At 31.9% G+C, this 17,443-nt stretch overlaps 1 protein-coding gene across 1 annotated transcript in view; it reads right to left on the minus strand.

Annotated features, from left to right (window-relative positions):
• LOC129965538 (uncharacterized) overlaps window positions 1-17,443 on the minus strand; it is a 130,014-nt gene that overhangs the window by 50,000 nt on the left and 62,571 nt on the right. The window contains exon 2 of the mRNA XM_056079512.1: window positions 4,526-4,805. Within this exon, the coding sequence (XP_055935487.1) occupies window positions 4,526-4,766 (241 nt within the window). The 5' untranslated portion in view covers window positions 4,767-4,805. The remainder of the gene's footprint in view (window positions 1-4,525; window positions 4,806-17,443) is intronic.

Here is a 17,443-nt window from a genome sequence, read left to right on the forward strand (position 1 = left end):
AAAAATTAAAATTAATAATAAAGCAACATATTTTTTAAATAATAAAATAATATAATAAGAAAAAAACTTATAAAAAAAAGCAATGACCAGAAATGTTGCTAGAAAAATGTACTGAAATTTATCGATACTTGATTTTAATTTGAATGAGTTCGAGTGTACAATCCTTTTGAGCTACATGAAAGTATAAAGATTACATTACTTTGACAACACTTGAAAAAATATTGTAGGTTACCTTAACATTGCCCACTTTGCCTGTTTGATAACCCAGCCCTAAGGAGAGTGGGCCATTTGAGTGAGGGTAAATGACGTTCTGGTTATAACATTTTTTCGCCCCTAATCGTCATCAGTGGCTTAACAAATATAAATGGCACACAAGACACATTATTACATTAAAATTAGTTTAAGCATACAAATATTTTGTCTGCATGGCACCTCCAAGACTAATGCCAGAGACAATTATTTCCTAATGCTCACACTTAACCCAGTGCCGAATTAAGATGTCTAGTGACTCTTGTGATTACAAGTCTCTGGATCCTTTTTCCCCTCTTGCACTTCTAAAAATCAGATACTTTTATTGGTTTTAATTTCAGCTTAGTTTCAAGAAAGGCGTTTTCAGTACCGCGCCTTTAAAAAGATTCAAAATTAGAAATGGAAGAGAATTCTAAACAAAATAGTAAAAAAAAAAAAAAAAAAAAAAAAAAAGGCAGAACATTTTTAACATAATCTATATGCTATTCAATGATAGGATGAGATATTTTGAAATTATAAAACAATGTATCTTGTTAAGAGTAATAAAACAAAATAATATAAAAGTATTATAAAAGGTTATTGGATAGAAATGCTGTTAAAATAATGCACCAAAATTTAAGTAATATTTTCAATTGACTATCTAGATTTTGTTTCAACAAGTTTAAACACACGATTGTTATATTCCTTTGAAAATACTAGAAAACAAAAATAAATAAATAAATGAATGAAATAAAAATATGGAGGCTTTGAGGCCCCAAGCAGGTGCCAGCCTTGCCTATTATCCGGCCCGCTTTACGCCACTATTACAGGGACATTTTTCTTTCGCTTTTTCGTCCTATTTAGCTTAAAAAAAAGTTTTAAAAAATGGAGAAGTGATAATTTTGCGATATATTTACAACATTATTTCTATATGAAACATCGAGGAAAAATCGTTTCATTCAAATAGTGATAAAATAATTCATTCTGAGAGCTGAGATTATATTGATGATGGGAAAAAAGGAGAAGTAAAGAAAATAATTAAAAAAAAAACGGATACTTAAAAATCAAAAAATAGTTTACACTCTTATTTTTTGAAAAAAAAAAAAAAAAAAAAAAACTCGAATAATAAGATAAATAAATAAAAGCCTTCACCCTGGCGATAATACGCAAATATTAAATCTCGAACGTTATTTAATAGGATGATGTATTGGTTTACTTTAAAGGAATAAACCTAAAATAAAAATTTTCCAAAGAAACTACTACTTTCTGATGATTAACATGCTTTTTACAAACAAAACTTCTTTCAATAAAAGCCAAGCAAAACTGCTGAATTCAAAATAAAAAGAAACTATACCGATAACGTATGCAGCATTTCATTCGCTGATCTTTGATAAAGGCTTCCCAAATTAAAAGCTTCCTAGAATTAACTTCCAATAACTAAAAGACAATGTGATGTCGTCCAAGCTGAGCAATCCTAAACTTTTTTTTGTGCCTGAAACTGAATTATGAATACAAGTTTAGATATTCTCTTACGTATGCCAGGTGCATCCTAAAATAATGCGTGTCATCCATTTACGTCACACACTGACATACGACGAGTTTGTAAACGTTATTACGCTAGAGTTGTTGATTTAACTTCAGGTACATATTTGTTGCGAAACCCGAAGAATTGAGAAACGAAACGGCGAAGTTTTGTGTGTGCGCCGATCACATTTTTTGTTAGTGTTGACATTTATAACAGAGAGGAAAAAACTCGCTTTTGAAATATTTTTTTAAAATTGCCATTGGGGAAGGACGATGCTGCTTTTTTTATTGATTGAATACTTTGCTGTAATTTCTTGTCAAGTATTAGAACTATGATAAGAAATTGAAGATTTAGAGTTATGTTAAAAATGTTTAGCAGCATTTGCCTATGCTTCCTTTAAGGTCTTTTATAACGGTCATTTTTAAACGTCCTAGCTTTTGTTCAGTGCTTGCCATATTTTAAGTTTGCGAAAAATGAATCAGTGAGTGTTCAAAAGAAAATTTACTACGCCAACATTGTTACTTAAATAAATGATAGCAAAGCATCATGTTTCAGATCCATTTGACGGTGTCTGGATCAAAACAAAGGGATGGAGAATTTCTCATTGTGATGGAATCTAAAACTTGCCGTTCAATAATGATTATTTTACTTTTATTTATATTTATTTGTAAAATGCTGATACAAAAAATTAAGTGAACAAAGTAAGACAAAACATGCTAAGACACTTGCACCCCTTTTATTAAACAAACGCCCCATCTCTACTAATAATAAGTGTTTTGTTGACGTTACTTGTTAACTAGTTATTTGGCGCTCTATAACCCAGATCGTTTGATCTAAAGCGATAAAGCTTGGCGTATATATACTTTTGAGAAATGGGGGAAAGAGGGAAAATCTGCATCCAGAAGCGATTTTTTTTCTTCTTTTACTTGAAATTTCATTCAAAAATTTTTATAAATTAAAAATTAAACAAAATTTTGGTGTTTTCCCGTGATAGCTTAGGAAAATATTATTGCATAAATATAAATTTTACACCATTTCAAAATTAAAAAAAAAAAATATTTGAATGATACCAAATTCTTCCTGAATTTTGGATATTTTTTAACAATTTTTTTTTTTTTTTTTTTTTTTGCTGCATCTTCAACAATAGATTACATTGGTATCTTGAAATTCTAATTGTTTCTGTTGTTTTATAAAATATTTAGTCATTTGAGTTTCTTCCATTGCTGAAAGATAAAGCAGAAGGATTCTGTTTAATATCTGCCTAGTTTACAAATAAAAAAAATCTAGCTACAATACAGCGAAATTTAAAAGACAGATAAACCGCACGTGTACAGTTTTAAAGCACTATGACGTCATGGGACTCCTCTCCAAAAGGAAGGTTCATGTACTCAGTGAACAGAGGACATGCAGGACAATTAAAATAACACGGCTTTTATGCCCGACAATTTGGTATTGTAGACACGAAAGAATATCTAAACGATTTAAATGGAATTAAATATAACCAATATCCCCAGCGAATCCCCAAAGCGACTACTCTAAAATATAGACCAATCATGTGAAATCGAAACTTTGATCCTGCGCTGTAGTCGAATGATATAATAACTGAACTGGAAGTCCATTTATCTAACTTTCACTCCCCCCCCCTAACAAACTGATGATGTCATAGAATTAGATTTCATGGACACGATGAGCATTTAATAACATGAAAGCAAGATCTCAAAAACCACCAATATGGATCCATCCTCTTTGATTATTGTAATAATACTATAGAAATCACTCACAACGATAAAGAATCAGTCTTAAAAATCTATTACATTATCCGTTTGAATAGACAAGAAGAATTATAGGTGTTTAGACAAAGCTTCAATCAGGAAATCACTATAAGCTTGATAGAACGGAAAGTTACACCAATTTCAACACATAGTGCCATGATATTTTTCATAATACAAGGTGAAAAATAAGATTCGATTTTATAATCACCTAAGCCATTATAAACAACAGTAAACTCGTCACTTTTTTTATCTACACAATTTAAGTTCATTAACAACAATTCGAAAAGTCATCCTATCATATTTAAATCTAAGTATGAGCCTCATTGGCCTGATGGCAGAGTTTAGTTTAGTTGTATTAACGTCCCGCTGTAAAGCAATACTAGGACAATTTTGGGGCGGACTTCGTAATTTTGAAACGCGATCAGATGATGAGGACGATAAATGAACTGACATCCCCTCTTTAAACTTTCACATCACATCAGCGGGAGGACATTTGGCCCCGATGGATTAAACGTGCATCATACCCATCACACGATGGTTCTTCGGTGGAATCGGGTCTCGAACCTGAAACCCGCTGGTTCCGAAGCCGAGACCTTACCATCAAGCCATCGCGGCCCTCAAACGGGTGGCAGAATTTCGATCCCGTGAGCGGATGATCACGGTTTCAGTGCCAAATGTCCCAAAGTTCAATGCTCCAAAGACCCGCAATGGATTTGGACCAAAGGGGTCGGGGGTCATACAGGCTGGTATTTGGTGCGGATATTTCGGTGAGGAGGGGATACCTGTCCAGGTTTCGCTTTCGTCACTTGACCATGGTCCAAATAAAATGATCTTCACTAATATAGTCCTCATATTGCATCAAAATGGCATGTTCCAAGCAAATTGCACAATTATAAGAAAAGGATAGGTTAAAAGTTATTCATGATTATAATGCGTCAAAACACAGTACCAACTGAAAAAAACAAGGAGGGGGGGGTAAATAAATGAAATTTTTCCTTACCTTTTGCAACAGTGGGTTCCCCCACCCTCCTCCTTGGGAGCGAGGAGGTCTCTTTGGAGGAAGAGCTGCTTTGGGTCCCTTCCTCGGACATATCGCTGTGGTCCGCCCCATTCACCCACTCGGAATCATGCTCACAGGCACTATCAGGGCTGGGCGGCCTGCGCACTGGAGTGCCGGCCTTGAGGGAACCATGGCGGTGCTGCCGGAAGGAGCGGCTCTTCGCTGAGGGAGCCACGTCCATGCACGTTGGGGATGCCTCCTTTTCGATTCGGATAGCTTTCTGAAAATGATAAGATAATTATTAAAACACTTGAGAAATTGTACCAACTCTTTCAAAAGGAGTTCATAAATTATACTGTAATATCTCATGCAATGAAAAATCTCAAGATTGTATAGTTCATCGTAAATTGTATTAGTAATGACAGCATTATACAGCAAAAAGTAAGCATGACCTTATACAACATGACCTCTTGAGGTCGAATTCATCTCTTACCTTAAGTATGGTTTACATCAATAATCAAAGAACAGCTCAGTTATTTCCCAGTCACCTAATTACAAATTGGGCAATAACTTTATGAAAAACGACTTTGATATGTTCATAATATAATAACATTGCTGAACATATTTAGAACACTTTATATTGATGTTTTTCAAAAAGAATAGGTTGATTTTTTGAATAAAAATACTACAATTAACTTTTTTTTTTAGAAAAGGAGCCTATTTTGAAGGAGCATGAGGCCCATTTTAAGACCAGCCTCATAATTCTGAGTCATAGCCATATGACTACAACAAATTTGAGACAGGGTGGGCTTCCCAAACTGCCAAACGAGACTGGATATTGAAAATTTGACATTACTAAAAGTAAAGTATAACAGACCCATGCACATGTACGATTTACAGAGGAAATGAATCCTGAAACCACAATCCTCTGCTAATCCTAATTGAAACTCTGCGAACACTGTATGTTCAGAATATTATTCAGAAATGGTGCACTATTAGAAATGTCCGATTCATCAAAATCAAGACAAGTACATTAATAGAAATGATTAGAACACTTGAGAACTTTTGAGAGTTAATCAAAAAATGAAAATAAATTATTGCTAGCTAAGAAATAAGTATTTTGATTTCTTTATTAATGGAATGCACTGCGTTAGACATCTGCAAAATATCAATTTCGATATCATTCAATTTTTTTTAAGCATATAGGTCACAGGAAATGCTCGATTTAGAGCAATAAGAGCATGATTAGGAGCATGAGATATAGGAGGCATTCATTTCAGTTTAGAAAGTTAATAAGTATATAAATTGCAACAAATATCTCAAATTATCGATTAATATATTTAATGCAGAGTTTTTACATAATTTAAGCTATATCCAACCAACTGAAAAGCAAATCATGCGAAACCTTATTGACATTCATAATACTATTTGCAGCCACAATGATTTTATGCCATCTATAACACATTTTAAAAAGATCTTATTCAATTACACATTTCTTAGGCATTTAAGTGAAAAATATTAAGTCAATCTATTAGAAATAAGATTACATCTTTAATCCAGACAAACAACCTGCTGATCCTGATATGCATGGGTGATTTACTAAGCATATACAACTGAAATGCCTAGCTGGAAATGTAATCAAAGCGATAATAATGTGGTTTTCTTTAACCTATTTTGTGCGAAAAAGATTAATCTATATAAAGTTTAAAATAAAGGAGTCGGAATTGATTAGATTGAATTGAATACAAGATTCACTTCTAATAAAATTCAAATATAAAATTAAGACTATTAGAATAATATTTTAAAATTCCGTAACAGATACCACGAAAGAATATCTAAAAATGATTTAAATTCCAATAAAGAAATTTTCTTAAAAGAAGATTTGAACCAAAGTATTTAATAAAAGCTTATAAAACTACAGTTTTCCCAAATAACAGGATTTCTTCAAATTCCCGTGGTAAAAAAGATCTGAACTACATTTACTTCCAAATAGAGGAATAAATCTCACGATTCCAAATGATGCCACTTAGTGTTCTGGAATGAATTCCCAAACAGATTAAATGATTATTAAATTTTTAGATTGTGATCGTGGGAAATGTTATTTTAACCGATAAAAATCAAAAATAAATTTATGCTTCAGAATTTTTCTCTCGATTTTCAAACTCTTTCTTGCATGCATTTTCTTTTTAAGTCTTTAATTCTTTTAAGACTTAAAAAGTCTTAAAAGAATCCAGTAAAATAATTGAAGAACTCATCCATCTTCAATTTAGTCTTGGAATTTAGAATGAAAGGAAGACACTGACAAATGAAAATCAGTTAAATTCTATAAAATTTTATAGAATAATATATATGCAAAAATAATGTTGCAATTAAAATATTTTGTTCAGAAGTTTAAGAATTTTTTTTTCAATAATATGAAGTGGTCAGATGGTCAGGTACAATATAATCTAAAGACAAGGCTTAAATTTCAGAGTAAAATGTTATAGATTTAAAAAAAAAAATAATCCTCTCTGCAAGCTGGAAGACAAAGGTAAATTCCTTTACATCTAAGTTACTATCTGGCATCATAAATCGTTTATGTTAAAAGCAGTCAAAATTATGGTTTGAAAATCCCTTTACAGCTACTAAATTCTAATTTATTGTAGTTATCGAAAAAAATTTAATGGCAAAAGTTTTTCGCCTTAATTAAGGCGCTCATTTGGCTATTTGGATTTATTTCTCCTCTCCAATATTAAGAAAGTTATAGCGAAATGAAAATTTTAGCCCCCCCCCACTATTTCCAGCCCCTTTGACTTAGATGGGACATTTACAAACTCATCCGAGGCTTTTAAATTTCTAACATATTTCAAGCCAGCTAAACCCCCCCCCCCAAAAAAAAAGACTAATTATTCTGTTCACAAAATAAATGGGTAAAACGTTATACCCATATATTACTTTATATATATTTTGAATGAAAGGTGTTTCTGAGGTCTAGGGACCATGAGCAGTCAGGAACTACAGAAATTTTTCCAAAGTCTTGTCATGAGAACCATTGCAATAGGTAGTCTTCCTATGGGAATCTACCGAAAAGAAAAAATGACACCCAAGGTTTCCAAACAAATTCAGTTTCTTTTACCCCCTACTCATTATAACGGCATAGTAAGGCGTTTCGACTCTGAACAGTACACATTATTAGGTTCTTCATTTAATAAAAAGATAAATATGTTAATTATTTATATTAGATTAATTTTTTATTTTATTAACTTAGTGAAAATGTATTTGTTTCAAATAACCCGGCATCCACCTCGATATATACTATTATTTAAGCAGATTCTCAGCGATTATAAATGTTATAAAATTTAAATAAACATGTCGAACAACATACTGGAATACACTTACACTGGAATACAATTAATAATAACACTTGATAAGATGCTAATATTTTATAATTCATGAAATTTGTATTTTTCTTAAAACTTTTGTTTATTTGACAACTAGGAAAATAAAGTGTTTTTATTAACCTGTCTGCGGTCTTTTCCTAGTTTTTGTGGACTAAGGCAGCTGCCTGGTCTAAAATCTTCAATTATTTTTTACTACTTCAGATTCTTGAAAATATTTTCCCGCCTTTTCAAAATCGCTGAACATAGAATACTTCTTATTTCACAAACTAAAAAAAAATTTTAAAAAAAATGGATTACTTTATTGATCTATTAATATTAAAGGTAACAAAAACAATCACGAATGAATCTCTTCTCAGTTAATATTACTCGAACACTCTTTTGCATAAGTGAATTTAAAAAAAAGAAAAAAGAATTCTCTCAACGACTGAGGAAAAATCGCATTGCAAAACTTGCAGCAAAGGAATGCCAAGAAAAAGCGTGCCTCTCTTGCGCAGTTTGCCGGCTGACGCCCGCTGGAATGTTGAGATGACTATGTAAGAAAACGTGAATGCCCCCCCCCCTCCCCGTGGAAAAGGGAGGGGGATAAGGCCACTCTGACCTTGAGGTGAGTCGAAACATCTGTTAAGTGGAAGGGACGAAACGGTCGGCTCATTTGCTTGCTCCAAAGAAAAAGCCCGATCCAGGCATGCCTCGCTACTTAAAGAAACATTTCTTTTAAGATAGCGACTTAATAATGGGATGATGCAATAAAATGCTGTTATGAGCTTTCAATAGCATCCTGCTTAGAAGAACCGAAATTATCAATGGCTTTAGTGGGATGGCCAGAATTGAAACTAGGATATAACACAATTCTTTCTATAACGGAGCTTTTTTCAGAAAAGTAACTTTTTTTTACTAGATATTAATTCAGTTCCATAAAAATGCAATTTAATTCAACAAATATTTTCCATTCATCAAATGATTGATATCTTAATTTTTAAAAATGATTCAGGTTTCCATTATATTATTAGGTATTATTTGGAAGAAACTGGAAAAATTTTATCTATGGCTTAATGGACTTCAAGTCTATATTTCTAAGGTTTTCAGTGCGAACTATAAAATCAATCAATTTAAAAAAAAAAAATCTGAAATGAGATTGCCCCCCCCCCCTAATATCTGACGCATCAACAGATTGAAATTTAAAAAATGACACAAAACTGCACTTGTAATCACAAATCCTATAGCAAAATAGGAGATATATAAATCATTGTATTTTTTAGTTATCGCTTTACTACAGACCGACAGACGATTAACTCCTCGTTGGATTTAGTACAAAATTTGATACATATTTGTTACATATTGAACATCTATAGTGTCCAACATTTATAAAAATTTATAAATAATGGACACTATAGATGTTAAGTCAATGTACCAAATTTATTTTTCTTTCATTTTGTTAATTTATATACGAACAGCCGGATAAACAACTTTTCTCAGAACAGATTATGCTCAAAATTTGGCGGATATCTACAAATCTGGCGTAAAAATCGCATACCAAATTCCATTCGTTTATCTCAAAGCATTTTTGAGTTATCATAGACAGGAAAACCCAATGCTAAAATATGTGTTATTCGAACTCAGGAAGATGTGAATGTGGCGATTTTGACTAATCTCGAATTTGAAGTTTTTGATGATTACAATGCTTTTTTATATTTTGTAATTGCGTTATTAAAATAATTTTTATTACTTTTTATAACTTTTTATAAAATGAAATATTTTTTATTTGTTATAAATATAAAAATATTGCAGGTAATAATCTACCTTTCAATCGAGATATATTTTCGGTAGTTCTTAAATCTTTCATAGTTTAAATTAACACTTGTGAACAAAATGAGAAAAGAGAATTTTACTACTACCATTTATAGAATATTATAGTTAAAGTATAAGAAAATAAAGATCAACCATAAAAAATGTCACTGCCACTGTGCATTAGACAATCATGTATCCAATGAAAATTTCAGCAACAAACAATTTTACTCATTAGGACAAAAAGAAGCAACTGATAATTTAAAACATCAGATCTCGAACTTCTAACTCCCTAATGGAAAGATAACTATTCTAAGAATAGTAAGCTGTAAATGGGAAATGTAACGCATCATTAAATCCTAAAGATCATAATCATCCGCATCCTCGTAAGCTTGAATCAATTTTTCAGCAACCAGGTCAGGGAAGGAAAAAAACAAACAAAAAAAATTAAATTGACGTTAACAGTTGATGATATAGATGAGTCTGTTTAAGCTGCAAATGTGTCAATTATTACAGAAGGTAACACACATTCAGTTTTCTAGCAGCCCTTAAGATTTAATAAGCTGCTATTAGATTATTATCTGCTACTAACAAAGCTTATTTGCATGACAAATAAGCTGTGAAAACAATTCAAACCACTTTTTTTTGTCGTGTTAAAAGGCAGCTTGAGGCAGTTTAATTCAAATCTTATTGTTCCACCAAAAGCCATCTCGTATCTCTTTACAATCACGTACTTTACTTTTCTTGACTTCAGTAGTCTCTTGAGCTAATAGGATCTTCCAATCCATTCTGCAAGATGAGTTCATTTTTCATGTCAGTCGCTCAACCTCAATTTATTTGCAGAAGAACCATACCTGACATCTAATTTAAGAGACAAACCAGCAGTCTCTGCATTTAATAGACCTACTTTTTGATGCCCCAACAACCAAGCTAACAGCCTGCCTCATCATCTCTTTCAAGAGAACTATTTCGTTTCTTTTGTTTCATCATTCTTGAGCGAAGCCATTTTTTTTTCAGTGCACGAGGCATAATGGCGTCACAAAGTTGCCATTTCTTGTTAACGCACGTTGCCAATTCCGTTGCCTGAAGCACAGTCTATTCTTTTTTTTCTCGTTCTGTTCACTCTATTTCTTATTTTTCGCGCGCTTTTTATGAGACAATGGAATAGTAGTTCTTTGAACCCTACGAACCCTATCCAGACGTACTTCTGGTATCGCATTCACTCTCTTCCCAACAATGCGGGCACTGACACGAAATGCCTGGATATGACGACTTCTTTTTTTGGGGATGCCATAACTAGGTAGATAATAAATAAACAATCACGTGTTTATTCATTCAAAATGAATAACAAAAACTTTATTTATTGCCACTCATCAGCGAAAGAACCGCGAGTGGATTCATTTGGAAAGGATCTTTGTACTTGTGTTTTAGCAGAGTTGATGGCTATAAAAGAAATTAAGGAACGACAGTGTTGGAAAAAGTTACAACAAAGGCAAACTTTTCGATGTATTTCAAGAAGGGGGATCTAATCTTTATGCATGGTCATTTTTAAGCGATTTTATTTCAAAATGCATTCAGAAGATTCGATGCTTTCTTATTTTCGCAAAAATGATAGAATTTTTCAATTCTGAGATATTTCAAAACCCACAACAATAGTCTATTTTAATAATCATTTTAATTTCGAATAACTGTGTTTATTCATTTTATTTTTAGGTGGCTAAAGGATTATGCTCAATGACATAATCGTATTAATGTTTTTAAAACTTATTTCCGCATATAATTTAAAACTTTAGCATTTGTAAAAATTTTGTTTTATTAGTGAATGTAGGTTTAAATGCCGAGTAGCTAAATTCAATTCATGTAATACAGACAATAATACTACTGACAAATTATAGAGTAAATATAATAAATTATAATTTGTAATACTAATTAAGAATTAGAGGCGAGTAAGTAAGTTCCTTCAAGTAATACTACTTATTAATAACAGAATTTGTTTAATATGCAATGCAGCACAAAAATAAATACTAAAAAATATAACATACTAAAGTCCTTTTATGAGAAATTTGAGAATTATCGAAACTGAAAGTAAAATAAAAACCAGAGGAAGAAGTCTCCACCAAATTCAATCTAAAAAATTAATTGAGTATTTTAGAAATGTTTTTCGCCAAGTGATTGAAATCAAACCTGCAAATACAATTGCAGTCACAAAATCACATATTAAATTTGATATATTTAAGTAATTGCTTTCTGGAGTCATCGTGTTTACGTGCTTCTGCAAGTACAGACCAATAGGATCCCTTGTCGGATTTCTCAAAATTTGACAAATGTCTACTTTTTAAATCTGTGTACCAAATTTTTACCGTCTAGCCTTCTTCGTTTTGTAGTTATCGCATTAACTTATATACGACCCATCGGACAGACAGACTTCCTCTGAATGGATTTTGCTCAAAATTTGGATACCAAATCTAATTGGGTGTAAAATCCATATACCAAATTTCATCTGTCTAGTTCAAAGTGTTTTTGAGCTACCTTTGTGACAGACAGATGCACAGACAGACACTTTCCAACTTAGGAGGTCTAAAACGTGGAGATTCGTCAAAAACTCGACTTCGAAATTTTTGACAATTGCAATATTTTCTCTATACTTCGTGTACGAGAAAGTAATATATTCAAGATAGATACCTCTACGGAAGAAAAAATTAATTATATATATATATATATATATATATATATATATATATATACTCATTGAGCAACAAGCCTGATTAAGGCAACTATTAGGCGACAGACCCTGGAATTTTGTCAGACGTCGCAAAATAGTTGGAAGTCGACAAAATTTGCATAGAATTATTTAAATTCTATGAAAATATTTTTTCTATTTCATTTCAAATGGAATGAAAATTTATTAAAGCTGGTTTTGATATTCTTAATGCATTAATAAGTAACGACGATTCAAAAATTTTAATTTGTCCTAGATTGGAATCATCATTGTTGAGTCAATTGAAAAATCGCACATCGATGCATGCGTGTTGCACTTGACCTAAAATCAAAGACTGCCATCACGCTTTTCCCTATTTCTGCTTCCAAATCAAATCCAGAAACTTCATTGATACAGCCCAGGTTTTTGCCAGGAAAAATAGAACAAACGTGACAAAGAAATGTTTGCTCTTTCCCTTTACTGTGTTCATCAGCCAAAGCCTCACAAGCAAACAAACGATACTTAAATCCCTCAGGCAACTTGCAATAAGAACATACATAGGAAGAAAAAATGGTCTTGTAACCTTTCAAAGAAACAATCAGCCTCGTACAGAAGAATCGAGACTTGCCTGAAGCGAACAGGATAAAACCACATAAAATGAGAGCTTTTAAAACGCTTTGGGAATTCACAAGTAAAGTAAGACGATACCAAAAGCTGAGAAAATCGACGATATATCCAATAGAGCGTAGATGATTTGCTTTGGTTGAAAAGTGATTCCTCTGTGCCGTGCCATTGCGGCCGATAACAGCTGTTCAATATGCGAAGTTCATAACAGACACCACAAAATCGAATGTAATGATATATTCTGAAAATTTTTTTAGTTTTTCTGACTGTTTTGTATTCTCTCTTTCAATCGCGAGGAGCAGAATCGGAAATTCATCGATCGACTTATAAAGCCAATAGAAAAAAAAATTAGAGATCTTTTCATAAGATAATCAAGAGTTGTTTCAGATTGGTTGCCAAAAAAACGCAATAATAGCCCCAGGAGGATTTTTTTTTAAAAAAATTAGATCAGCTAAAACAAAAACACTGGTCTCGGCTATACTTAAACATTTTTCATTCGAAATTCAAATTCTTACTAAATATTCTACGAAAAAAACGTTTAGGCTTTAATTTTTTTTGATTCCATCTCTCCATAACTAGTAGCTGGGACAACATGGGACTGATCTTAGAAACTCAGCCTGTTCTTAATTTGATAATTAAACTTGTTTCATTCACGAAAGCTTTGAAAATTCTTTTAATCATTGAAAAAAAATGCCCAATAACTCTGTTATTAAACGAATGTTTTTTTTAATACCAATATCAGCCACTTAGATGAATAGACAGTACGTTACCTATAAAATCATTGCTGTTACTTACTATGAGAGAAGTTTTAAAATATTCAATTGTTCTTACTTTGCAATAATAAATCTGCAAGTGACATCTTATTTATCGAACCATGTATTGTTCCAAATCAATAAATATACTCGTGAAACGAAATTTTTTTTGCTTAGAAAGTACATTTTAGTGATGGAGGTGCAAAAAGAATAGATACAATCTCTTGCATTGCCAACATTAAGAAATTTGCCCATCTCATTCTCACAGTGCTATTTATATTGGAAATTTATTTCTCTTAATATCCACCATTATAATATCCAATACAGTCATAATTTAATTATATGTTGGATGTTTGCGGTATTTAGTAATGGCAAAATATTTATAAATAAAAAGAAATGATGCCTAAGGCAGACTTTACAAATTGAAAATGAGTTGTTTTAAGTAACTGATAAATAAATACTATTCATGTTTTAATTAAATCATAAAACCATCTTAAAATTAATGCTAAACCTACAGAGAGAGGTCAAATGAGTGTTTTCTAATGGTGTTTCCAATGTACCCGTGAAATACTGGTACGTTTTAGTGTTAATTATTGAAGAAATATGAAAGCTTCTAAAAAGAACGGCAAAATGCATTCTTTTCCCCCTTTCATTGTTGTAAAAGATGCTATCTTAGTTAAAAATCTTAAGTTTAATTTCACCTAATTTATAAATGACTAAGATGAACATTTAGGAAAGAATTCTGCAGCATCTATAAAGCCATGGTTAGAAATAAAAAGAAACCATGTTTGATTTAATATAATATTTGGGAACCAATTTGCAAATTATAATTTTCCAAATAGTAATGAATCTTATATTTTAGAAAAGAGCAAAAAGGGACGAAGATTTTTCGCAGCTTAAAGCAAGAATGATTTCGACGAAGAGTATCTGTTGTAGCTATGCCAAGATTGATGAATTCAAGATTTAAAACAAAATTCGAATTTCTTAATGCAGCTCTGGAGAATGGATTAAACCTAATTTCACTGATTTTAAATGGCTACTTATTTGTAAAAGAAATGCTCGCACATCACGACAATGTCTAAACATTTATGAAATAGAATATATACGAATTCAATTACTCTAGCTAATCCATACGCATGCGCAGTAAGCTGCATACCTTTTCTTTGTCTGAAGACTTCGAATAGCAGCACTTAGTAGATATTGTCGTAAGTAGTTAGCTTTTGCTAAATTCAAGAATAGCTAGTGACCACTATTTTGATTAATTCCAGCCAATTCATGTGCATGCACAGTAAGTTGCAAGCCTTTTCTTTGTCAGATGACTTTAAACTGGTAGAATTTAGAAGACCTACTATACTGTTTAGACTTATGAGAAACAAGTTATGTAGAAGTTCAGTGGATTTTTGTATAATAGAATAGAAAACATGAGTATTGGACATTTTCATTAGAGATTAAGCTATTAAACCAACATGGAGAGAAATAAATTGCCATCAATTTTGCTTGATGTCAAATTTTAAATGTCTGAGAATTAAAAAAAAATTATTCGCATATTTTTGTACAAATAACACGATGCATAGACAGTAAAGCGTTAATCGAAAACGGCTAGCGTGAGGGGAAAATAAATTTCAGGAGGAGCCATTCTTTGCTGATGCCACAAAGACAAGTAAAAAAGAATTTGTTTAATCTTTGAAAATCAAATATGACGAGATGGGGTAAATAATTTATTGCATTCCCGTAAAACGTAGGGAATACATTCCTCAAAAATAGGAAATATTGATGCACAGAACGTGAAATGTTGGATGAAATTATGTACCTCAAATCATGTTCCCAACTTAGAATTGCACATATCGTTATAGAGATATTTTTTTTCTAGAAATGCTTACAAATACATAATCAGTACAATAAAAAAAATGAAGAAAAATAAAAAAAATAATAATAAAAAAGTCAAACTATTTTATCTGTAACAGGACTATTTATCTAGTCACAGGACTCTCTGAAACCTAGTCACAATTTTTTCGTTGCGTTTAACGGTAGCGCATTGTACGTGATATTTCTATTACAAATGTCTTAACATTTAATGCTCTTTTGGCATCTAAAAACTAATAATATGTTTATAACTTTTTGCTAATCATATTCGCTTAGTTAAATTTCTTCAAAGAAATCACAATGATTAGCAACAAAGGTCTGTCTGTATTGTTTGAAGTTAAAAGAAATACATGTTTTAACCCTTTCTAGGGCCGTGGGAAGTATGCCAAAGCTAGGCCAAATGGCCAAATTTATCAATCTTTGTATGAATTTATGTAGGTTGGCATAAGTTCTGACAAATGCTTTTAGAAAGACAGAAACTAAGATGCTTTAGTTCTTTATTTTACACAAAATGATGAGCCTTGATTTGATACTTAATTATTAATTAATTAATCAAATTAAATTTATCTAATAAGCTAAAGGAATCCCTTTTCTTATTCTAATTTCAAGCCTAAAAATATTTTAACATAATATGACTAGAAAAAAGGGCCCTTTAAAGGATTAAGATGTAAGCAACCTTATATGTCTGTAACAGCGTCAGAACAGTGCTAAAGGTTAATCAAAGAATGAAGATTTCATTTGTTCAAGTAAACATGCGATAAACATGAGCAACGACCAACACAAAAATCTGCTACATCTTCATTGTTGACGTCCCCCATCCAACTGGAGAACATAAAAGTAAAATAGCGTTTAATTGATTGTCCAACAGCTTCACAAGCTTACAAAAGAACACGCTTTTCTTGTGTCGTAAATAACTTTCCATGTCGCATCACCTTCCCGTCTTTCTATCTCCGAGTCCTGCCACGCTTGGGCAACTGGCCATGGCAAGAGGATAATCACGGCGCAAATGGACGGAATCATACTCCCCCGAGACTCCCCAGAAGTGCATAAAAATGGCTCGGATGCGAAAAATTTTACGCTACCTGCTTCCAAAGATAGGATTTATTTTTACTACAACAAGACTACGCGATGGATTGTCAACTATAATTACCTTGTCAGCTCTCCAAAGACCTAGAAGCAAAAATTCCATAGTTCACTTTCGGTATTAGGGAAGAGCAAAAAAAGTGATGGGCCAATGGAAGTAAAGGGCATTAGGCGAATTCGCAGTCTTTTAGAAAAGAAAAAAGAACATAGTTAGGTGATCTAATAGATTTGGAAGAATTCCGAGGTTCTGCGTATTAATGGATTCTTTTTACATAAGCTTATATGAAAATTGTGAAATAATCATTCTAATTTTTATTTCAAACTCATTCGCAGTAAAGTAATTAACTTTGATTACCATCCGAAAGACCATATTTATTTTAACTTTAAATCAATGTTGAAAATTTCTAAGGCTATGCCACAGTCAAGTATTAGAATATTCCTAGATTGAATTTGTACTGTTTATATTATGGCTGCACATCTCCATAATCTGCTAACTATCACATCAAAGAACTTCCGGAATAACGAAAAAAACAACATTAATAGAAATTAATTTTTAAAAAAGTGTCTTAATAGTAAAATCTATGTACATTATACAAAATACATCAAATAATAATGGAAATTATACCCTATATAAAATTTATTACAAAATACAATTCAAAATTCTATAATTTATACAGTATTAAAATCTGGACCTTTACGACTCCTGACTCTTACTCGCCTTGCCGAAAAGACC

Source organism: Argiope bruennichi, chromosome 4 (assembly GCF_947563725.1).
Source record: "Argiope bruennichi chromosome 4, qqArgBrue1.1, whole genome shotgun sequence".
Taxonomy (NCBI): domain Eukaryota; kingdom Metazoa; phylum Arthropoda; class Arachnida; order Araneae; family Araneidae; genus Argiope; species Argiope bruennichi.